This window comes from Xyrauchen texanus, chromosome 25 (genome assembly GCF_025860055.1).
Source record: "Xyrauchen texanus isolate HMW12.3.18 chromosome 25, RBS_HiC_50CHRs, whole genome shotgun sequence".
NCBI lineage: Eukaryota > Metazoa > Chordata > Actinopteri > Cypriniformes > Catostomidae > Xyrauchen > Xyrauchen texanus.
The window spans coordinates 887,864-912,449 of record NC_068300.1 but is presented as its reverse complement, the minus strand read 5'-3'; the positions used below and the strand labels follow the sequence as shown (position 1 = coordinate 912,449).

The following is a 24,586-nucleotide window of genomic DNA, read 5'->3' as shown; positions in this document are numbered from 1 at the left end:
GTGACTCTACCCTCCCTAGCAACCAGGCCAATTTGGTTACCCCATGTGACTCTACCCTCCCTAGCAACCGGGTCAATTTGGTTACTAAGGAGACCTGACTGTAGTCATTCTGACTTTTTCTAAATCCTCTCTTGACTGTCTGATCCGTATGAAATTTGCCATGCACCTTCTTTGGTTCATGTGCTAACATATCCTTAAAATATAAATTAGACAAATAAAAAAAAATGGCCGCCAACAGCCAATAACGTTTCTGCATCTGATTAGTTGTGAACAGCCAATCATTTTGAAATGTAGTATCCACTAACAGGATGGGGAAATTCATCTGTATACCAAATATTGTGAGAAACGGCCTAAAGGTGGTGCTATAAGTATATTATTTGTTATTGTATAATGAAAAAAGAGTGATGTATTTGCAACTAAACTTCTGAAAACAAGTGAAAAAAGTCTGATTTGCACGAAATGTGGTATACATCATCTACAAACCCTCTTAAAACAAATCTATCAACACCATTTTAATTAATGAAAGTGCTTCAGAGTTAAAAGCCAATAAGTGTTTCACTTTTCACTCCATATTTTCAAAAAAAAAATTCCAAACTTAATGAAACTGGGACAAAAAGACATTTTGAGGACGTATGCCAAATGTAGTCAAATTCTGCCTATAGGGGGCGCTCTTAATATAACTATATAATATAACTTTTGATCCAGAATATTGGAATTATATTGGTATAATATTGGCATGCATCTTCTTTGGTTCATGTGATAACATATCCTTAAAATATCAATTAGACAAATCAAGAAAAATGGCCGCTAACAGCCAATAACATTTTCTGCAGTTAGTTGCGTTCTGAACAGCCAATCATTATGAAATTTGGCATCCATTTACAGGGTGGCAAAATTAGGCTGTGTACCAAATTTTGTGAGAATCGGCCAAAAGGTGGCGCTATAATAAGCTAATTCACATCTTTGCTAGACCCAGATAAACAAAATATATATAATTTCCTCCTGAATCCTTCAGTGTCCCCAAATCACATGGTCATGTGGATATTGACTTTTACATATGTCGCACAATACGTGGCCGAGATGCTCCTGACAAAAAGTTTTCAAAAGAATTTAGATTCGTTAAATCGTTCTGAAAAGATGTTTTTGGGTGCGGCCCATAAGGTCTAATCGACCTGTATCTCGTGAGCGCAAGATTCAAACTAAACAAAACTTTGTACACATGGACAACAGAACATTCTGAGGTCACATGCCAAATGTCATCAGTGTCCGACGCTAGGGGGCGCTATAACTCAATAACAGTGATCACATCAAAACAACAGTCCATCGGATCCATTCTGTCACATTTGGCTAGTTTAGTCATTATTCACTCTCATATCTGACACTCAGCATTACATCACTGTCCAGTAATGATTTTAGTTCATGATTTCTGTTTGCTCTTCTCCTTATGGCCAAACCTGAAGAATAAATGCACAATAGACACGGCATGTTGACCTCAGTTATTGTGCTATTGTCTATGGTGACTGAGAGCAGAATGATATAAATGATGAATGAGCGTGAGCTCAGTGCAATGCTAATCCGTCTCCAGAGGTGTGTACTTCCTGTTTAAATATGAGGAAAGATTTGATGTTAAAGACACAAAACAAAAGCTCTTTGTGATGCTAATACTGAAGAAATGTCAGTAAGCTCCGCCCACATTACTTACATCACACCTGCCAAGAATAACACAATCACAGAGACTGTAGAAGTGTTATACTGTCATGTTCCTAGCTGACCACGTGTGGTTTATCTTCCAGACTTCTGAAGTCATGTGATAGCTTTATGCATGGAAAAGACCAAAATATTCAGTCATTATTCATTGATAATCTTCCCCAAACTCTCACATCTCATTACCGGTCACATCATGATTAGTCACGTAACACTAGAGAACCAATGGCGTTTAATGTCACTGATGCTAGCAACCATATTGGAATTGAACGCAAGTGCAAATGAGATTTCAGAGCTTCAGCGGAGGGGAAGATTTTCAGTGAATAACGTCTTCAATTTGGTCTGTTCCTTAAACAAAGCTGTCGTTTGGCTTCAGGAGACTTGTAATACATACCGTTTGAGTTATGTAAAAATGTTCATAACTGCTAACCTGTTGTTGTGTAGTATTCTTTGTTTGCTAATAAGCACCAAAGCACACTCGAATTATACTGAACCCAAGATTTATTTCAAGTACTTTATTAATTAATTGAAAAGCGTCCCGTGTAAGCAGCAGAAATAATCTGATCGTCTTGACTAAAACAAAATATATATATATTAGTAGTAGCTGATGTTGGGTGTGACGGGCTGAGCCTTTATCTCTCACACACACACGCACGCACGCGCGCGCGCAGCACTGATGTAAAATATCGGTCGTGTCTAGAAGGTAACCGCCCAGTTATCTAAAGTCTCGCGAGTGCCGCATTGAATGTTCACACACACTGTGTTTTTATGTGTTTAATTCGATCCCTAAAGAACCACTACACATACTCATGCCCCTAAACTTACCCCTACCACTAAATCTAACCCTAAACCTAACCTGATTATGAGCGAATGAGACTCTCGCGAGATTTAGGCTGCCTGCGGGTTACCATCTAGCCAGCCCGTGAACATCTGAGCAGATTTGAATGTGCGTGTTTGTGTGTTGCACGCGGGATATTCACCTGCACTAATAGCTCGTGGGATTACATGTATCTGTGATATTTCTCCTAATATTATTAGAATAATCTGTCGTGCTGTCACTGAAGCAGTCATTAGGAATATATTCAAGGTGAGTTTATTTTCTTCGTCTCTAAATGAATGTATTTTTTTAAAACTTCTCTGATATGTAAGTATATTAGTGCATTTAAACACTGAGCGCAGTTTGATCATAGATATATATTTAATAACACATGTAAATAGTTTTGTCGCGATATTCTCAGTTTAATACCGAATCGAGACCGTCTGTTATCTTCATGTTTCAGCTGTTGAAATGACCGTGCAATCATATTTACATGTTTTATTTCAGTTATTTCATTGCATTATGTTGTTTAGTTGTCTTAATTGTTTTCTCAGTTTCTCGAAGTTTATCAGTAAAAACAAGAGAAACTTCTGTCATAAAGTACAATGTATAAATAAAATAGCTATTAATGGTAATTTTGCCCAAACTATATGACCTCTAGAATTAGAGTGATTCATTTAGACATGTATAAGATAGTTCTGATAAACTGTTGCTTCTTCCTGCACTTTAATAATTCAAGGTTATGAATCATTTTATTGCTGGTGTGTCACATACAAGGATGTAGATTCCTGCGGGGACACCTAGTTGAACAAAATGAGACATGTATGTATTTATATTTTATTTTTGATATTAATAAATTATATATATATATATATATATATATATATATATAGATTTAACATTTTTGTAAAAAAATATAGAAATAATTCTATGGTCAGGACAACGGGCCCCACGGTGCAAATCTGGTCATATAACATTTAAAACATATAAAACTACAATAAATGTGATGAGTCGATTTTTTTAGGAAAAGCACTAAAACAAACACTTTATAGCAAATAGCATGTCCGAAACTTTTTCCCCAACATACAGTTGTTAGGTTGAAATCAGGGCTGGACTGGTAATCTGGCATTCCGGGCATTTTCCCGGTGGGACGACGCACTTTGGGGGTCAGGGGGGCAGACTGGTAATCTGGCATTCCGGGCATTTTCCCGGTGGGATGACGTAATTTGGGGGTCAGGGGCAGACTGGTAATCTGGCATTCCGGGCATTTTCCCGGTGGGATGACGTACTTTGGGGGTCAGGGGGCAGACTGGCCGGCCATCTGGAGAACCGAGCGGGCCGGTGGTGCATCCGCGAAACATGCCGAATGGGCAGCGATAAGCTAAAATGAGCCGCCGCGTTATGCAGAACGGACCACAAAACTGAGCCGCGATATGTGAAGGACAGCGAACCCCCCCCCACCCAACTCAACATGTTTTGGGCCAGTTGCCATGTAAAATCCCAGGCCGATTTCTCTTCCCATTCCAGCCCTGGTTCAAATGTACATGAACGTACAAGGAAAAGCGTGCATTTAATGTGCTGTGACAAGTCAACATAGAGACCTTAATCACCCGTCAACTGTTTTTCTACAAGTGCAAATAAACTGTTGTTTTAGTTAATATGAGGTTGTGGACACAGCAAGTATAATAATAAAATATATGTATATATAGCTATACAAGACCATAAAATATTGTTTAAAATAGTTAGACGAAGAAAGTGTCACACTGCAGGACACTGATGACAATACTTAAAATATTGTGTTCGTTATTCGCATAACTGTGGAAATGTTTATTTCGAAATATCAGTGAAAACAAAGATGGCCAGAATATGTACACATGTAAATATCTGTAAAGCAAAATAAACATACCTCTTAAACTGTAGATCTTTACAGATATTCTGCAGATGAATGCTCTTATTTTCACTCTATGTGAGTTTGTTGCATCTTTTTCTTTCCTTCTCCAGATTGTTTTGAGAAACAGTGAAAAGCCCAATGTGCTCTTTCTACTGTCCTTTAAACACAGTCGGACTCAAAGAGCCACAAAGTAACATTTCTCATGACTTATTTCCTGCATTTTTATCAGTCGTGAGCATTAATCAACAAGCCGCACTTCAGCTCCCTGAGGTATGAATAAATTATGCAAATGACTATGTACTGCTCATTTCTTTACTGTTTACAGATGTTACAGTATATATGCTGCTGTTATTATATTTGTTGTAACTTGCAGTTATTTGTCATGTTGTGATTATTCAGAGCTCGTCTTGTACTTAATATGTTTTCTTTGGTTTTCGCTATTATAAAATATAAAAAATAAGATATAAAAAGCTAATAAGAGTCTGGAGTTGGCACACCTGGCATGTGATTAATGAAGCGAGATTATAGGTGTGGGTTTCAGCTACTTTAACTTATAAAAAGCACTTAAATATTTTGAGTTTGTTATTCACAAGAAGCATCTGCTGACGTGCACCACGAGATCTCAGAAGACCTGCGATCAAGAATTGTTGCTTTACATAAAGCTGGAAAGGGTTACAAAGTTATCTGGAAGAGTTTAGATATTCATCTGTCCACAGTGAGACAAACTGTCTATAAATGGAGATGATTTAGTACTATAGGTACTCTCTCTAGAAGTGGCCGTTAGATATTCATCTGTCCACAGTGAGACAAACTGTCTATAAATGGAGGTGATTTAGTACTATAGGTACTCTCTCTAGAAGTGGCCGTTAGATATTCATATGTCCACAGTTAGACAAACTGTCTATAAATGGAGGTGATTTAGTACTATAGGTACTCTCTCTAGAAGTGGCCATTAGATATTCATCTGTCCACAGTGAGACAAACTGTCTATAAATGGAGATGATTTAGTACTATAGGTACTCTCACTAGAAGTGTCCGTTAGATATTCATCTGTCCACAGTGAGACAAACTGTCTATAAATGGAGATGATTTAGTACTATAGGTACTGTCTCTAGAAGTGGCCATTAGATATTCATCTGTCCACAGTGAGACAAACTGTCTATAAATGGAGGTGATTTAGTACTATAGGTACTCTCACTAGAAGTGGCCAGTTAGATATTCATCTGTCCACAGTTAGACAAACTGTCTATAAATGGAGATGATTTAGTACTATAGGTACTCTCTCTAGAAGTGGCCGTTAGATATTCATCTGTCCACAGTTACACAAACTGTCTATAAATGGAGGTGATTTAGTACTATAGGTACTTTCTCTAGAAGTGGCTGTTAGATATCCATCTGTCCACAGTTAGACAAACTGTCTATAAATGGAGATGATTTAGTACTATAGGTACTCTCTCTAGAAGTGGCCGTTAGATATCCATCTGTCCACAGTTAGACAAACTGTCTATAAATGGAGATGATTTAGTACTATAGGTACTCTCTCTAGAAGTGGCCGTTAGATATTCATCTGTCCACAGTGAGACAAACTGTCTATAAATGGAGGTGATTTAGTACTATAGGTACTCTCTCTAGAAGTGGCCGTTAGATATTCATCTGTCCACAGTTAGACAAACTGTCTATAAATGGAGATGATTTAGTACTATAGGTACTCTCTCTAGAAGTGGCCGTTAGATATTCATCTGTCCACAGTTAGACAAACTGTCTATAAATGGAGATGATTTAGTACTATAGGTGCTCTCTCTAGAAGTGGCCGTTAGATATTCGTCTGTTCACAGTTAGACAAACTGTCTATAAATGTAGTTGATTTAGTACTATAGGTACTCTCACTAGAAGTGGCCGTTAGATATCCATCTGTCCACAGTTAGACAAACTGTCTATAAATGGAGATGATTTAGTACTATAGGTACTCTCTCTAGAAGTGGCCGTTAGATATTCATCTGTTCACAGTTACACAAACTGTCTATAAATGGAGATGATTTAGTACTATAGGTACTCGCTCTAGAAGTGGCCGTTAGATATTCATCTGTTCACAGTTACACAAACTGTCTATAAATGGAGATGATTTAGTACTATAGGTACTCGCTCTAGAAGTGGCCGTTAGATATTCATCTGTCCACAGTTAGACAAACTGTCTATAAATGGAGGTGATTTAGTACTATAGGTACTCTCACTAGAAGTGTCCGTTAGATATTCATCTGTCCACAGTGAGACAAACTGTCTATAAATGGAGATGATTTAGTACTATAGGTACTGTCTCTAGAAGTGGCCATTAGATATTCATCTGTCCACAGTGAGACAAACTGTCTATAAATGGAGGTGATTTAGTACTATAGGTACTCTCACTAGAAGTGGCCGTTAGATATTCATCTGTCCACAGTTAGACAAACTGTCTATAAATGGAGATGATTTAGTACTATAGGTACTCTCTCTAGAAGTGGCCGTTAGATATTCATCTGTCCACAGTTACACAAACTGTCTATAAATGGAGGTGATTTAGTACTATAGGTACTTTCTCTAGAAGTGGCTGTTAGATATCCATCTGTCCACAGTTAGACAAACTGTCTATAAATGGAGATGATTTAGTACTATAGGTACTCTCTCTAGAAGTGGCCGTTAGATATCCATCTGTCCACAGTTAGACAAACTGTCTATAAATGGAGATGATTTAGTACTATAGGTACTCTCTCTAGAAGTGGCCGTTAGATATTCATCTGTCCACAGTGAGACAAACTGTCTATAAATGGAGGTGATTTAGTACTATAGGTACTCTCTCTAGAAGTGGCCGTTAGATATTCATCTGTCCACAGTTAGACAAACTGTCTATAAATGGAGATGATTTAGTACTATAGGTACTCTCTCTAGAAGTGGCCGTTAGATATTCATCTGTCCACAGTTAGACAAACTGTCTATAAATGGAGATGATTTAGTACTATAGGTGCTCTCTCTAGAAGTGGCCGTTAGATATTCGTCTGTTCACAGTTAGACAAACTGTCTATAAATGTAGTTGATTTAGTACTATAGGTACTCTCACTAGAAGTGGCCGTTAGATATTCATCTGTCCACAGTTACACAAACTGTCTATAAATGGAGATGATTTAGTACTATAGGTACTCTCTCTAGAAGTGGCCGTTAGATATTCATCTGTTCACAGTTACACAAACTGTCTATAAATGGAGATGATTTAGTACTATAGGTACTCGCTCTAGAAGTGGCCGTTAGATATTCATCTGTTCACAGTTACACAAACTGTCTATAAATGGAGATGATTTAGTACTATAGGTACTCGCTCTAGAAGTGGCCGTTAGATATTCATCTGTCCACAGTTAGACAAACTGTCTATAAATGGAGGTGATTTAGTACTATAGGTACTCTCTCTAGAAGTGGCCGTTAGATATTCATCTGTCCACAGTTAGACAAACTGTCTATAAATGGAGGTGATTTAGTACTATAGGTACTCTCTCTAGAAGTGGCCATTAGATATTCATCTGTGCACAGTTAGACAAACTGTCTATAAATGGAGATGATTTAGTACTATAGGTACTCTCACTAGAAGTGGCCGTTAGATATTCATCTGTTCACAGTTAGACAAACTGTCTATAATTGGAGATGATTTAGTACTATAGGTACTCTCACTAGAAGTGGCCGTTAGATATCCATCTGTCCACAGTTAGACAAACTGTCTATAAATGGAGATGATTTAGTACTATAGGTACTCTCTCTAGAAGTGGCCGTTAGATATTCATCTGTCCACAGTTAGACAAACTGTCTATAAATGGAGATGATTTAGTACTATAGGTACTCTCACTAGAAGTGGCCGTTAGATATTCATCTGTTCACAGTTAGACAAACTGTCTATAAATGGAGGTGATTTAGTACTATAGGTACTCTCACTAGAAGTGCCCGTTAGATATCCATCTGTCCACAGTTAGACAAACTGTCTATAAATGGAGATGATTTAATACTATAGGTACTCTCACTAGAAGTGACCGTTAGATATTCATCTGTCCACAGTTAGACAAACTGTCTATAAATGGAGATGATTTAGTACTATAGGTACTCTCACTAGAAGTGGCCGTTAGATATCCATCTGTCCACAGTTAGACAAACTGTCTATAAATGGAGGTGATTTAGTACTATAGGTACTCTCTCTAGAAGTGGCCGTTAGATATCCATCTGTCCACAGTTAGACAAACTGTCTATAAATGGAGATGATTTAGTACTATAGGTACTCTCACTAGAAGTGGCCGTTAGATATTCATCTGTCCACAGTTAGACAAACTGTCTATAAATGGAGGTGATTTAGTACTATAGGTACTCTCACTAGAAGTGCCCGTTAGATATTCATCTGTCCACAGTTAGACAAACTGTCTATAAATGGAGATGATTTAATACTATAGGTACTCTCACTAGAAGTGCCCGTTAGATATTCATCTGTCCACAGTTAGACAAACTGTCTATAAATGGAGATGATTTAGTACTATAGGTACTCTCACTAGAAGTGGCCGTTAGATATTCATCTGTCCACAGTTAGACAAACTGTCTATAAATGGAGATGATTTAGTACTATAGGTACTCTCACTAGAAGTGGCCGTTAGATATTCATCTGTCCACAGTTAGACAAACTGTCTATAAATGGAGATGATTTAGTACTATAGGTACTCTCACTAGAAGTGGCCGTTAGATATCCATCTGTCCACAGTTAGACAAACTGTCTATAAATGGAGATGATTTAGTACTATAGGTACTCTCACTAGAAGTGGCCGTTAGATATTCACCTGTCCACAGTTAGACAAACTGTCTATAAATGGAGATGATTTAGTACTATAGGTACTCTCACTAGAAGTGGCCGTTAGATATTCACCTGTCCACAGTGAGACAAACCGTCTATAAATGGAGATGATTTAGTACTATAGGTACTCTCACTAGAAGTGACCGTTAGATATTCATCTGTCCACAGTTAGACAAACTGTCTATAAACGGAGATGATTTAGTACTATAGGTACTCTCACTAGAAGTGGCCGTTAGATATTCATCTGTCCACAGTTAGACAAACTGTCTATAAACGGAGATGATTTAGTACTATAGGTATTCTCTCTAGAAGTGACCGTTAGATATTCATCCGTCCACAGTTAGACAAACTGTCTATAAATGGAGATGATTTAGTACTATAGGTACTCTCACTAGAAGTGGCCGTTAGATATTCATCTGTCCACAGTTAGACAAACTGTCTATAAATGGAGATGATTTAGTACTATAGGTACTCTCTCTAGAAGTGACCGTTAGATATTCATCTGTCCACAGTTAGACAAACTGTCTATAAATGGAGGTGATTTAGTACTATAGGTACTCTCACTAGAAGTGGCCGTTAGATATTCATCTGTCCACAGTTAGACAAACTGTCTATAAATGGAGATGATTTAGTACTATAGGTGCTCTCACTAGAAGTGACCGTTAGATATTCATCTGTCCACAGTTAGACAAACTGTCTATAAATGGAGATGATTTAGTACTATAGGTACTCTCTCTAGAAGTGACCGTTAGATATTCATCTGTCCACAGTTAGACAAACTGTCTATAAATGGAGATGATTTAGTACTATAGGTACTCTCTCTAGAAGTGACCGTTAGATATTCATCTGTCCACAGTTAGACAAACTGTCTATAAATGGAGATGATTTAGTACTATAGGTACTCTCTCTAGAAGTGACCGTTAGATATTCATCTGTCCACAGTTAGACAAACTGTCTATAAATGGAGATGATTTAGTACTATAGGTACTCTCTCTAGAAGTGACCGTTAGATATTCATCTGTCCACAGTTAGACAAACTGTCTATAAATGGAGGTGATTTAGTACTATAGGTACTCTCACTAGAAGTGGCCGTTAGATATTCATCTGTCCACAGTTAGACAAACTGTCTATAAATGGAGATGATTTAGTACTATAGGTACTCTCACTAGAAGTGGCCGTTAGATATTCATCTGTCCACAGTTAGACAAACTGTCTATAAATGGAGATGATTTAGTACTATATGTACTCTCTCTAGAAGTGGCCGTTAGATATTCATCTGTTCACAGTGAGACAAACTGTCTATAAATGGAGGTGATTTAGTACTATAGGTACTCTCTCTAGAAGTGACCTTTAGATATTCATCTGTCCACAGTTAGACAAACTGTCTATAAATGGAGATGATTTAGTACTATAGGTACTCTCTCTAGAAGTGACCGTTAGATATTCATCTGTCCACAGTTAGACAAACTGTCTATAAATGGAGATGATTTAGTACTATAGGTACTCTCTCTAGAAGTGGCCGTTAGATATTCATCTGTCCACAGTTAGACAAACTGTCTATAAATGGAGATGATTTAGTACTATAGGTACTCTCTCTAGAAGTGGCCGTTAGATATTCATCTGTCCACAGTTAGACAAACTGTCTATAAATGGAGGTGATTTAGTACTATAGGTACTCTCTCTAGAAGTGACCGTTAGATATTGATCTGTCCACAGTTACACAAACTGTCTATAAATGGAGATGATTTAGTACTATAGGTACTCTCTCTAGAAGTGGCCGTTAGATATTCATCTGTCCACAGTTAGACAAACTGTCTATAAATGGAGATGATTTAGTACTATAGGTACTCTCTCTAGAACTGACCGTTAGATATCCATCTGTCCACAGTTAGACAAACTGTCTATATATGGAGATGATTTAGTACTATAGGTACTCTCTCTAGAAGTGGCCGTTAGATATTCATCTGTTCACAGTGAGACAAACTGTCTATAGATGGAGGTGATTTAGTACTATAGGTACTCTCTCTAGAAGTGGCCGTTAGATATTCATCTGTACACAGTTAGACAAACTGTCTATAGATGGAGTTGATTTAGTACTATAGGTACTCTCTCTAGAAGTGGCCGTCTAGACAAGATGACTCAATGGACACACCGCAGAATGATCAATGGGATAATAATGAACCCTAGAGTGACAGATAAAGATTGAAGGAATCATTGGAACTGGTTAACATCTCTGTTCATGAGTGTCCTATACAGAAAACATTAAACAGGAATAATAGATTATAATTGTTTTTGTGTTGTTAGTTTAAGCACATTGTGTTTGTCTATACTTGATGAGATCACATTTTATGACCAATTAATGCAGAAAACCAGCTAATTCCAAAGGGTTCACATACTTTTTCTTGCCACTGTATTTATTGAAATTGTATGTAATAATAATATAAATATAGGCTCTTTATTAGTGTATTTACTATATGCATTTGTAATTAATCAAAAACTGGATTTGGGTTGCTTGTTAGGGAGTTGCATGTGTCAATATTTGCTGTGTGCAGAAGAACAGATATGAATTGAAATGCATGACACCTGTAATAAACGAGTGACACTGCGATTATGTCATTAAAAATCACATAGAACCACAGGATCACATATGACATCATCACGTGGACTTACTGTGTGTGTACAGCTGTAATCCAAAGCCAAATATTTACCAAAAGGTGTCTGTAATGGTTGAGTTTGTCTATTATAATTCATCTGATCTGAGAACAATAGAAGTCAATGGGATGTCTATATTTATTCTGTTTAACTAAACATGTTCTTTGCTCTTCCTTACATAACCACTGATACATAATTTAAGAAGAACTGGATGTGTGTGTGTTTGAAACATTGATGAATTTGTTGTTCATTCAGTCCTGAGAGACGAGAGGTTTCCTGATGTTCTTTAATTCTCTCTCTGACCCATAGAATTAAATAAATAGTTTATGACTTCCCTAAACGAGCAAATTTATGATTCTTTTCTTCAGAAAATGCTGAGCAATATTTAAACATGAGTTGTGTGTTGTGTTTTTCTTGTATTGCAGAACCTGCGCTCACTCGTGTCAACATTTATTTGTTCGTTTGTGGGGGGCGTGGCCATAACAACACATAGAGAAATAGTCGATGTCAATCATCTTCTGACACCACCCACTTCCCCTCCTGCTGAGTACATCCTGTTAGGTGTGTGATGAGCGGCGTCGCGTGTGCCAATGTGATACAGGGCTTTGCAGAAGAGGACGGGACTAGTGTGTTAACAACATCTCCTCCCTCATTACCTGACCACGCCCCCAGAAATGCTCCTCCTCCTGCTCCACCCTTGCCCGTTGCTGTGGACAACCTCACGCAGGGGAAGAGGAGGGTGCGAAGTTTCTACTGGAAGCCGATTCCAGAGGAGCGTGTTAAACAACATGACAGGCGAAACATCTGGACGCTCGGACGCCACAGCAGAGAACCGTCATTCCGCATCGACGTCAGAGCCATCGAGGAACTGTTTGGACAACATGACGACATGCTGTCGCCCACGGCAACCAGCATCAAGAGACGCGTCTCTGTGAAAGATGTCGGAGGGCAGGTGACCTGCAAGATTTGATTGTGTATTTGAGATTGTATATTCATTCATTCAAACCTTTATTTAACCAGGATAAAAACTCCTTGAGATTACAAATCTCTTTTACAAGAGTGTCCTGAATATGACTTGTCATCTCTAGACTGGACTATTGTAACGCTCTCATGCATGCACAGTTAGACTCCTGCAAATGATCCGGAATGCAGCAGCACGTCTGTTCTTTAATGAACCAAAGAGAGCACACGTTACACCCCTCCTTGACACTCTTCACATTGGCTGCCGGTAATCTTAATATTTGTGTGTGTGTTTTCTCTTTAGATGACCATCCTGGACTCCAAGAGAAGCATGAATATCTCCATTTTCATTAAACACTTCAAAAAGTAAGCAAAACATGCAGTGCAACCAGTGAAGTAATATTCCCACATGACTCTTCATATACAGGAATATTGGAACATAGAGCACATATATCATACACGTTTATGATACATTAAGGTGCTATAGTGAAGACTGATTGGTTGTGTTCAGGTCCAGTGAATGTCTTGTGGATGTTATTCGTCATGGTAACCGTGATGTGTTCAGTGTGGAGACTTTGAGAGAGCTGCTGAGACTCCTGCCAGATGATGACGAGGTAACGCACATGATTGATCAGATGAGTGATTGATGATTTTATTGATGACTGATTTATTGATTGACAGGTGAAGAAACTCAAGATGTTCAATGGAGATCCTAAACACCTGACAGCAGCTGATGCTTTCATATACCAGCTCATCCATGTGCCCAGGTACAATCATTCATTCATTCATCAGACGCTTTATCCAAAACGATTCCACAAGTGATTCAAAATGTGTTTTGTGTGTTTGCAGGTATGAAGTTCGTATAGAAGCTCTGCTGTTAAAGGAAGAGTTTAACCCCTCATTTACATCTATGAAACATGATATCAGCGTCATCCTGACTGCTATTAAAGGTGATCAACACCTCTTTTCTTTATTCACTTCAATGTGTTTCTTTAGTGAGAATGATGTACATACTGAAACATACAATTGCCTTTTATCCAATAGAGCCCTTAGTTTGATACAAACTTCTTTTGTCCCCGGACGATGTGTTGTTGTTTCAGAGTTGTTGGACTGTGAGGAGCTTCACTGTGTGCTTCATTTAGTGCTACAAGCAGGAAATATCATGAATGATGTAAGTGACATACGCAACACACTTGTGGACTCAATTGATATCTGGAATTATGTTTCTCATGATCCTAAAAACCTTTTGATCTGAAGGCTTCCATAATGGTGCCTATATATTCATTTCTTTACAAAACTAAAATATAGAGGTAGACCGATATATTGGTTTGACTGATTAATTGCTGCCGATAGTTGCTTTTTTGGAACTATTCCTTATCTGTAAAAATATGTGCCGATGGTTGCTTTTTTGGAAATCTGCAAAGATCTTTGGCAATAGTTGCTTTTTTGGAACTATCGGTTGTCAGTAAAAATATGTGCCGATAGTTGGCATGTTAAAAAATGCCTTTTGGGCGTAAGGAATTAAAAAGCATCTCAGGATGAAGCACCTGCTTGAGAGAATGAACCCACACAACCAACAATTGAAAATACAAGAGTGCATTCATTTGTATTACTTTAATTCCCATACTTCCAATTGTATATGTTTTTATTACTGTACTTCTAAGTAGGTGAGTATGTGTTGTCAAATCATGCATACATAATCATGAACTCAATCATTAATCAATACTCTCTGACACACTCTCTCAGGGTGGATATGCTGGGAATGCAGTGGGGTTCAAACTTTCTTCTCTACTCTCATTGGCTGATACTAAAGCAAACAAACCCGGAATGAACCTGCTACACTTTGTCGCTTTGGTGAGTGTGTGAGCAGCTCTCTGTACTATGTACTTGTCTCTGGGATTTGTACTAATATCACACAAAGTACTAAAAAAGACGTTCATTGAACTAGAATTGTTACATTTCTTACAATTCCCTTACCTTACACTCAAGACACTTTAAGCTGGAGTATGTAATTTCTGCGACACTAGCGCCAGTATAACAAAAATGCTTTGGTATAAATTTCATTCTCTAGCTTTAAGTTACAAACACAATAACACACATTCATAGTGCTGTGGAAAATGTAAGTGAACCCTTGGATTAAATAACTGGTTGATCCTAAATATCCCAGTAGTGTTGTGGAGCTTCAAGGTGATCTTTAGCAAACTTCAGGTGTGCAGCAATGTTTTTGTTACAAACCAGCGGCTTCCTTCATGATGTCCTGCCATGAACACCACACCTGTTTTCTGTACAGTAGACTCATGAACAGAGATGTTAACCAGTTCCAATGATTCCTTCAATCTTTATCTGTCACTCTACGGTTCTTTATTACCTCATTGAGCATTCTGCTGTGTTCCCTTTGAGTCATCTTGACTGGACAGCCACTTCTAGTGAGAGTACCTATAGTACTAAATCATCTCCATTTATAGACAGTTTGTCTAACTGTGGACAGATGAATATCTAACGGCCACTTCTAGTGAGAGTACCTATAGTACTAAATCATCTCCATTTATAGACAGTTTGTCTAACTGTGAACAGATGAATATCTAACGGCCACTTCTAGAGAGAGTACCTATAGTACTAAATCATCTCCATTTATAGACAGTTTGTCTAACTGTGGACAGATGAATATCTAACGGCCACTTCTAGTGAGAGTACCTATAGTACTAAATCACCTCCATTTATAGACAGTTTGTCTCACTGTGGACAGATGAATATCTAATGGCCACTTCTAGTGAGAGTACCTATAGTACTAAAGCATCTCCATTTATAGACAGTTTGTCTCACTGTGGACAGATGAATATCTAATGGCCACTTCTAGTGAGAGTACCTATAGTACTAAATCATCTCCATTTATAGACAGTTTGTCTAACTGTGAACAGATGAATATCTAACGTCCACTTCTAGTGAGAGTACCTATAGTACTAAATCATCTCCATTTATAGACAGTTTGTCTCACTGTGGACAGATGAATATCTAAAGGCCACTTCTAGAGAGAGTACCTATAGTACTAAAGCATCTCCATTTATAGACAGTTTGTCTCACTGTGGACAGATGAATATCTAATGGCCACTTCTAGTGAGAGTACCTATAGTACTAAATCATCTCCATTTATAGACAGTTTGTCTAACTGTGGACAGATGAATATCTAATGCCCACTTCTAGAGAGAGTACCTATAGTACTAAATCACCTCCATTTATAGACAGTTTGTCTAACTGTGGACAGATGAATATCTAATGGCCACTTCTAGTGAGAGTACATATAGTACTAAATCATCTCCATTTATAGACAGTTTGTCTAACTGTGGACAGATAAATATCTAAAGGTCACTTCTAGTGAGAGTACCTATAGTACTAAATCATCTCCATTTATAGACAGTTTGTCTAACTGTGGACAGATGAATATCTAACGGACACTTCTAGTGAGAGTACCTATAGTACTAAATCACCTCCATTTATAGACAGTTTGTCTCACTGTGGACAGATGAATATCTAACGGACACTTCTAGTGAGAGTACCTATAGTACTAATTCACCTCCATTTATAGACAGTTTGTCTAACTGTGGACAGATAAATATCTAATGGCCACTTCTAGAGAGAGTACCTATAGTACTAAATCACCTCCATTTATAGACAGTTTGTCTAACTGTGGACAGATGAATATCTAATGGCCACTTCTAGTGAGAGTACATATAGTACTAAATCACCTCCATTTATAGACAGTTTGTCTAACTGTGGACAGATAAATATCTAACGGTCACTTCTAGTGAGAGTACCTATAGTACTAAATCACCTCCATTTATAGACAGTTTGTCTAACTGTGGACAGATGAATATCTAACGGCCACTTCTAGTGAGAGTACCTATAGTACTAAATCATCTCCATTTATAGACAGTTTGTCTAACTGTGGACAGATGAATATCTAACGGCCACTTCTAGTGAGAGTACCTATAGTACTAAATCACCTACATTTATAGACAGTTTGTCTAACTGTGGAAAGATGAATATCTAACGGCCACTTCTAGTGAGAGTACCTATAGTACTAAATCACCTCCATTTATAGACAGTTTGTCTAACTGTGGACAGATGAATATCTAACGGCCACTTCTAGAGAGAGTACCTATAGTACTAAATCATGTCCATTTATAGACAGTTTGTCTAACTGTGGACAGATGAATATCTAATGGCCACTTCTAGTGAGAGTACCTATAGTACTAAATCATGTCCATTTATAGACAGTTTGTCTCACTGTGGACAGATGAATATCTAATGGCCACTTCTAGAGAGAGTACCTATAGTACTAATTCACCTCCATTTATAGACAGTTTGTCTAACTGTGGACAGATGAATATCTAACGGCCACTTCTAGTGAGAGTACCTATAGTACTAAATCATTTCCATTTATAGACAGTTTGTCTCACTGTGGACAGATGAATATCTCAGCTCTTCCAGATAACTTTGTAACCCTTTCCAGCTTTATGCAAAGCAACAATTCTTGATTGTAGGTCTTCTAAGATCTTTTGGTCCATGTCAGCAGATGCTTCTTGTGAAATAACAAACTCAAAATGTTTAAGTGCTTTTTATAAGTTAAAGTAGCTCTAACCCACACGTACAATCTCATTTCATTAATCACATGCCAGGTTTGCCAACTCCTGATTCTAATTAACGTTTGTTGATGTGATTAACCTAGGTGTTCACTTACTTTTTCCGAACTACACAACTACACTGACCCATGTAATTAGTTAAAAGAGATTGTGTTTGTTCATCATTGTAACTTGAAGATGAAGATCATACCAGATTTTAAGACAAATTTATATTGTTTTCCGAATGTGCCAAAAATGAGTCGACAGCTTTGTACAGTACACTTGTCTAAGTGTACTTGGGGGTTAAGGGACCCCCCATAAAAGTTAAGGGAACCCCCATAAGAGTTAAGGGACCCTCATTGTTAAGGGATCCCCCCATTATAGTTTAGGGACCCATTTTACAACCTAGAATGCGCAAAAAATGCCAAGGAGAGGGATTGGTGCAACGAGATGCGACAGTTCGGGAGAGAGAGAGAGAGCTACAGGCAGCTGCCCTGTATGGGTTTATGTTTATGTTTTGTCTTTGTTTTAATTTCTCATTAAACATTACTTTGATGCTTCGTCCGGTTCCCGCCGCCTCCTTTCCATTGAACTCTGTTACACTGGTGTCGAGGAGGAGAGATGCACCGTCATAGAGTCCTCTCCACTACCATCCACCCCATAGGAGCAGAAACAGCCATCCGCCTGGGGACGGAGGAGTTGCTACCGGCTGCCTGGATGCGAAGGAACGGCCACCGTCCATGAGGGGAGGACGGGCTCCTGCCGGCCTCCTGGAGCGGTGGGGCCATTGCCAGGGGCAGAGGAGTTCCCTACTGGCCGCCAAAGCACAGAGCAGTGTACTGCCCGCCAGGGGTCAGAGGACTGGCTCTGGTCTGCCTGGAGAGGAGCAGCTGTTGTCCGCCAGAGGGTGGAGGAGTGATTGAGGAACGAGCAACGGCGTGTCTGGGAACCGACGAGTACGTTTTTCCTCTCTTCTCTCTCTCTCTCACTGTCGCTTTGTGTTGGCCTTTCCTCCTTTTTTTGTTTTATATTTCCCTCCACTTGTCTCCCTCCCAGGTCTCAAAAGGCAGTGTAAGCCTGCTGGCAGGAAAGGGGGAGGGGGGGGTGTACGTCATGCCGGGGGTCTCCCGGCCTGAGACAAAGGACGAAGGAGTGTGACGAGGAGAGCTAATCTGCCGAGGAGAGGGATAGGTGCAAAGAGATGCGGCAGTTCAGGAGAGAGCGAGCTACAGGCAGCTGCCCTGTATGCATTTGTGTTTTTATGTTTTGTCTTCGTTTTAATTTCTCATTAAACATTACTTTGATGCTTCGTCCGGTTCCCGCCGCCTCTTTTCCATTGAACCCTGTTACATAATTTTTGGCACATTCGGAACGCCATAAATTTATACATAAACGCATGTACTGTAATTCCAAAGGGTTCACATACTTTTTCTTGCCACCGTATGTGATCTAATGGTGCAACAGCGTCTGCAGTGAAAATGAACATGAGTGTGTTTGTGTTTGGTTTCAGGAATCTGAGAAGAAAGATCTGTTGATGTTTCCAGAGAAACTTCTTCATGTTGAGAATGCAGCGCGGTGAGAACAGTCATTCTATGCATATACACTAATAAATGATCATTCATTTATTAGCAGTTAAACAGCCTCAGCGTGACCCACAATCCATCAGTGTTTCAAACTAGTTTCAACAATGTTTTAACACTGTGTGTAGTGTGTGTGTTGACAGTATTCATGTCGAGTTGAGCACTCTGAGCAGCAGAATTCATCAGATGGAGGAACACATCCACACAGATCGTGAGCTACTGACACAGATGCAGGCATTCCTACAGGTGACCTCTGACCCATGATCCCTTAATTAAGTGACATTTAAATATGAAATGTCATCAGTTTTCATATCCAACAGTTTAAGTTCCTCTACTTCATTTTAAGTTTGTGTTTCAGAGTGCTGGTGAATCTCTGGTGGATTTGAGGGTCAGTCTTGATGAAATGGTGAATGAAGGAAACACATTGATCGATTTCTTCTGTGAAGACAAAGAAACGTTCAAACTGGACGAGTGTTTCCAAATCTTCCAGAATTTCTGCTCCAAATTCAGGAAAGCAGTTCAGGTAAATCAAGTTCACACAGGCACAAGTTCAAAAGAGATTTAGTTCACAACAGAATCTTGAAATGGAGATCATATCAGCTCGGCGATATTCTCTCTCTTTTCAGGAGAATGTGGAGCGAGGGATGTGGGAGGAGTCTCGGCGCAAGCGTCTCCAGGAGTTGGAGGTCAAGCGTCACTCGTGGGCGGGGCATGAGGGAAAAAGGAGAGTCTTCGGCCTGTGCTCCAGTAGTGAGGCAGATGTGGAGGCGGCTTTAAAGAGGGAAGGGCTTCTGGATCTACTCCAGATGAACCCGCAAAGTCCACTGCGTCGCTTTGGGAGTGTCCGTCGGTCATGGCAACACAAAGTCAAAACCGAATCGGCAAACTGCCACAACATGAACTTTACACTTATACTTCCTTCGATACACACTCTCTCCATCACAAACTCTAGTATAAACACAGCTTCAAACTCACTCTTTCTTAATAACGCCAACACAAACACAGACTCAAACACCAGCACTCTTGGCCACAATGGAAACCACACTCACAACAGTATTCCCAAATACAAATCTGACCAGGACTACAACACATCGATGAACTTGGAGCCAGAGAACCAAAAGAAGATAAAGGAAACACAAGAAGACAACCTTCAAACGCAAACAAAGCATCAGGACACTCCAAACTTGACATCTGACCCATCACAAACTGGCCTAAACCAATCAGAAAGACCACCTAGAGATGATGAAAGTGTCTACTTCAACTCTCAACATACAATAGACCTTCTAGAATCCCTCAAAACCAGCAGTAGACCTTCTCAATTCCAAACAAGCTCTAGTAGATCTTCCACCAAAACCCTTGGATCTAAACTCCAATCATCTGCTAACTCACCTTCTACGAAAACACCTTCAACGTCCGAACCTTCTTCTACGAAATCACCTTCAATGTCCGAACCTCCTTCTACGAAATCACCTTCTACGTCCAAACCTTCTTCTACGAAATCACCTTCTTCGTCCAAACCTTCTTCTACGAAATCACCTTCTACGTCCAAACCTTCTTCTACGAAATCACCTTCTACATCCAAACCTTCTTCTACGAAATCACCTTCTTCGTCCAAACCTCCTTCTACGAAATCACATTCTACGTCCAAACCTCCTCCTACGAAATCACCTTCAACGTCCAAACCTCCTTCTACGAAATCACCTTCAACGTCCAAACCTCCTCCTACGAAATCACCTTCAACGTCCAAACCTCCTTCTACGAAATCACCTTCAACGTCCAAACCTCCTCCTACGAAATCACCTTCAACGTCCAAACCTCCTTCTACGAAATCACCTTCAACGTCCAAACCTTCTTCTACGAAATCACATTCTACGTCCAAACCTTCTTCTACGAAATCACCTTCAACGTCCAAACCTTCTTCTACGAAATCACATTCTACGTCCAAACCTCCTCCTACGAAATCACCTTCAACGTCCAAACCTCCTTCTATGAAATCACCTTCTACGTCCAAACCTTCTTCTACGAAATCACATTCTACGTCCAAACCTCCTCCTACGAAATCACCTTCTACGTCCAAACCTTCTACGAAATCACCTCCTACGTCCAAACCTCCTTCTACAAAATCACCTTCAATGTCCAAACCTTCCTCATCTTCTACTAAACCGAAGTCCTCTCCACAGGGCTCCATTCGCACTCTGACCTCCTCTGAGACTCAAAGTTTGAGGAAGGTTGTTCCTATCAGTTATCTCAATTCTTCTGGCCCACAAATTCAAGAACGCAAAACCTCGAGTCGAAGTTCCCTCAATAGTTCTGGTGCCAAAAAGCGACAAGCGATTCGCCCGCCACCAGAGGAGAAGATGTGTCGCTCTACGTTACGTGCCCTCGCCATTTCTACCTCTCAAAACTCCTCCAACAACTCCGCAAACAAACCCGCCCCCAGCTTCACACGCAACACTGTGGCATCCACCACACGTCATGCAGTCATTCCTGGAAACCCGTCGGCTGGAAGACCTGCACTGACACGGGCAGCATCGCTCAGACTTTCTCAGGCTCTCGAGAAACAGCAAACTCCCGCGAGCACGCTCAGTAGAGCCGGAAGAAAACTTCCCATCTCTGAAAACTCTGACTTTTCGCACGAATTACATTAAAAAATCTGTTAAACAAGTCTGGAGATAGAAAGAGCAACCTGGTCTCATAGAATCACATTACTATGATTTTTACGTGTCTCGTTGTACGTATCGTGGCAGTTTCCTAGTTGAAATGAACACTAGAGGAGCTACAACAACTATGACTTTTATTCACTTCCACACAAATCACAAGTAAAACAGCTTATTATTAGTCCATAAACACTCACTTTTCACTCCGTTCCTCACACAATGCTATCTTATGACATCTAAACACCTTTACTATAGTGCATGACTTATTTTAACATTTGTATTACATAACCAAATACATTTACAAGTTCGAGAGTGATCAAATTGCCCGGTAGCTCAACTGATAGAGCATTGCACTTGTGATGTAAAGGAGCGGGGTACGAGTCCTGAAGAGCATGCGAGTTGACACGTGAGCCCAAAGTGTCATAAAAGCACCATGAAATTATGTGAATTGTGTTTTTCAACAGGTTTAAGGTTGATTTTGTTGATTTAAAAATGTCCCTTTAACTCGCTTTTAGCGCCACTCAGTTGACTTATCACCTCTGAACTGACGTGATGCACATTATGAACCACGTAATGTCATTTTGCAAAAACCCTTCTACGAAATTGCCTTCTACACCCAAATCTTCCTCATCGCCTCCCAAACCGAAGTCCTCTCCACAGGGCTCCATTCGCTCTCTGACGTCCTCTGAGACTCAAAGTTTGAGGAAGGTTGTTCCTATCAGTCATCTCAATTCTTCAGTTACGCAAGCAATCAATAATACTTATCAGAGGTTTCTATTTTTAATTGATTTACCATGTATTGTGACATTATTGTCATAGGAAAATAAATATCTCAACATAATTACTTGTGTCTTGCTAATATATTTTTAATTGTTAAATTAATTTTAATTTTAAACTATATATAGTTTTGATCGCAATTAATTACACATTATATTTAGAAATTAATCATACAATGGAATCAAATTCATAACTTTTTGAGATTATACATGTTTATTTTATTTGAAGGAAATATATGTTTTTATTAAACTGGCAAAATAGTTTGTGGATGTATTTATTTGACACTAAATTTAAAATATAGGTGCAAGCAGCAATTACAGGGCCAAGCCCTAAAGCACAATGCAAAGAGCTCTGGACAACAGAGTCACGATGTTTATACCAGCGGAGGCGGGCATCGAACCAGGGTTCACACAGTCCTTTGAACTGACGGTTAGAGCTCTAACCACTGTGCCACACAATCGACAAGTCAGACAGACATCAAAGAGACATTCTAGATTGAGATTATACAACAATTTCTGATAAAATAGTTACACATTAGTTTTTTAATTACGGCATTGTAGTAAACACAATATAAAGACTCCGAGATCAACAGAAGTACACATTTTAAAACTGCTGAAAAGTGGCAAAGAGACATTCCAAGCTGAGAGCAACCGGTTTGAAATGAATAAACAATATATAATACATACATTTAGAAATGTATCTCTGCCATTTTCAGAAGACTTAGAATAAGGAAGCAATTATACATTCAAAGTTTTGTTATTATTAACTAAGAATTTTGAGCACTATGTGGCGCTGTCTCCAAACTGCTTGGGTACCCTCAGGACATGATGTCGAAGACCCCTTCCAAATTTCATTCAGATCGGACAAAGAGTTTTAAATATACATTACATTCAATTGTAAATGGTGGAGAGGTTATATGGCTGATATAACCCAAGGAATCCAAAGACACCAAACTCTTAATCATCAGGAGCATGATCTGAACGAACATGCACAGTTTGGTCACAGCACCACCTATAGGTCAAGAAATGTAAAAATCTGATATTTTTGCCGGTAACTTTTGAACCGCTTGTCCTAAAATTAAGAGTTTGGTGTCTTTGGAACCATTTTGCTAGCCATTGTTGACATGTTTTACCATGAAGCTAGGCATTGCTAGCATATTTTAACATGTTTAACATGTAGCTAGGTGTTGATAGCATGCTTTAGCATGTAGCTAGGGATCGCTAGTATGTTTTAACATGTAGCTAGGCATTTCTAGCATATTGTAGCATGTAGCTAGGCAATTCTAGCATGTTTTAACATTATGCTAGGCGTTTCTAGCATTTTGCTTGTCAATGCTTGCATGTTTTACCTTGAAGCTAGGCATTGCTAGCATAGTATAACACATTAAACATGTAGCTAGGTGTTGATAACATGCTTTAGCATGTAGCTAGGTATTGCTAGTATGTTTTAACATGTAGCTAAGCATTTCTAGCATTTTGTTGCATGTAGCTAGGCAATGTTAGCATGTTTCTAGCATCCAGCTAGGCACTGCATTCATGTTTTATCATGAGAATAGGCATTGCTAACATGTTTTAGCATGTAGCTAGGTATTGCTAGCATGTTTTCACATGTAGCTAGACATTGCTAGCATGGTTTGGCAAGAGGGGTTGCTAACATGTTTCAAGCATGTTTTAGCATGTAGCTAGGTGTTGCATAGATATCTATACATACATACCTTATTAGCAGCTGTTTCTATGGACTGCAATACATTGGCGTTTCCGCCATATTGGATAGGTCAAGAGCCATCTGTCAACAGTCTGCAAAAGTCTATTGTCTTTTTCAGCCAATTTTCAGATAACTGATTTTTCATAAACATTTGGCAATAGATCATAAAAAAAAAATTATTGACTTCACTTCTAAAATGTTTCCTGTAGCAAAACGGCAAATAAAACGGTTCGATGCCCGCCTCAGAAACATCTTGACTCTGTTGTGCCTCAGTTCTTTGCATTGTACTTAGGGACTGTCTTTAGGGCTTGGCCCCGATCATTCCTGCTTGCGGCTGTATTTTATAATTCTTTTTAGTTTCTATATCTTTAAATAA

General features: G+C 39.0%; 1 protein-coding gene across 1 annotated transcript; it reads left to right on the top strand.

Annotated features, from left to right (window-relative positions):
- Nucleotides 1–2,673: 2,673 nt before the first annotated feature.
- Nucleotides 2,674–22,559, top strand: LOC127618761 (FH2 domain-containing protein 1). Its single transcript, XM_052091394.1, has 13 exons — nt 2,674–2,791; nt 4,523–4,682; nt 12,339–12,865; nt 13,178–13,239; nt 13,385–13,487; nt 13,555–13,640; nt 13,723–13,823; nt 13,974–14,044; nt 14,620–14,727; nt 19,003–19,067; nt 19,201–19,318; nt 19,431–19,595; nt 19,699–22,559. Exons 3-13 carry the CDS (start codon nt 12,482–12,484, stop codon nt 21,718–21,720), a joined length of 3,285 nt encoding a protein of 1,094 aa, XP_051947354.1. The 5' UTR covers nt 2,674–2,791; nt 4,523–4,682; nt 12,339–12,481; the 3' UTR covers nt 21,721–22,559.
- The last annotated feature ends 2,027 nt before the right edge of the window (nt 22,560–24,586 follow it).

Bases quoted from the DNA above. Each gene is read 5' to 3' on its own strand.
- LOC127618761 (XM_052091394.1), top strand. From the start codon at position 12,482: ATGAGCGGCGTCGCGTGTGCCAATGTGATACAGGGCTTTGCAGAAGAG. The intron at 12,866-13,177 runs GTGACCTGCAAG...TTTTCTCTTTAG, and splicing joins TGAAAGATGTCGGAGGGCAG to ATGACCATCCTGGACTCCAA. The intron at 13,488-13,554 runs GTAACGCACATG...ATTGATTGACAG, and splicing joins TCCTGCCAGATGATGACGAG to GTGAAGAAACTCAAGATGTT.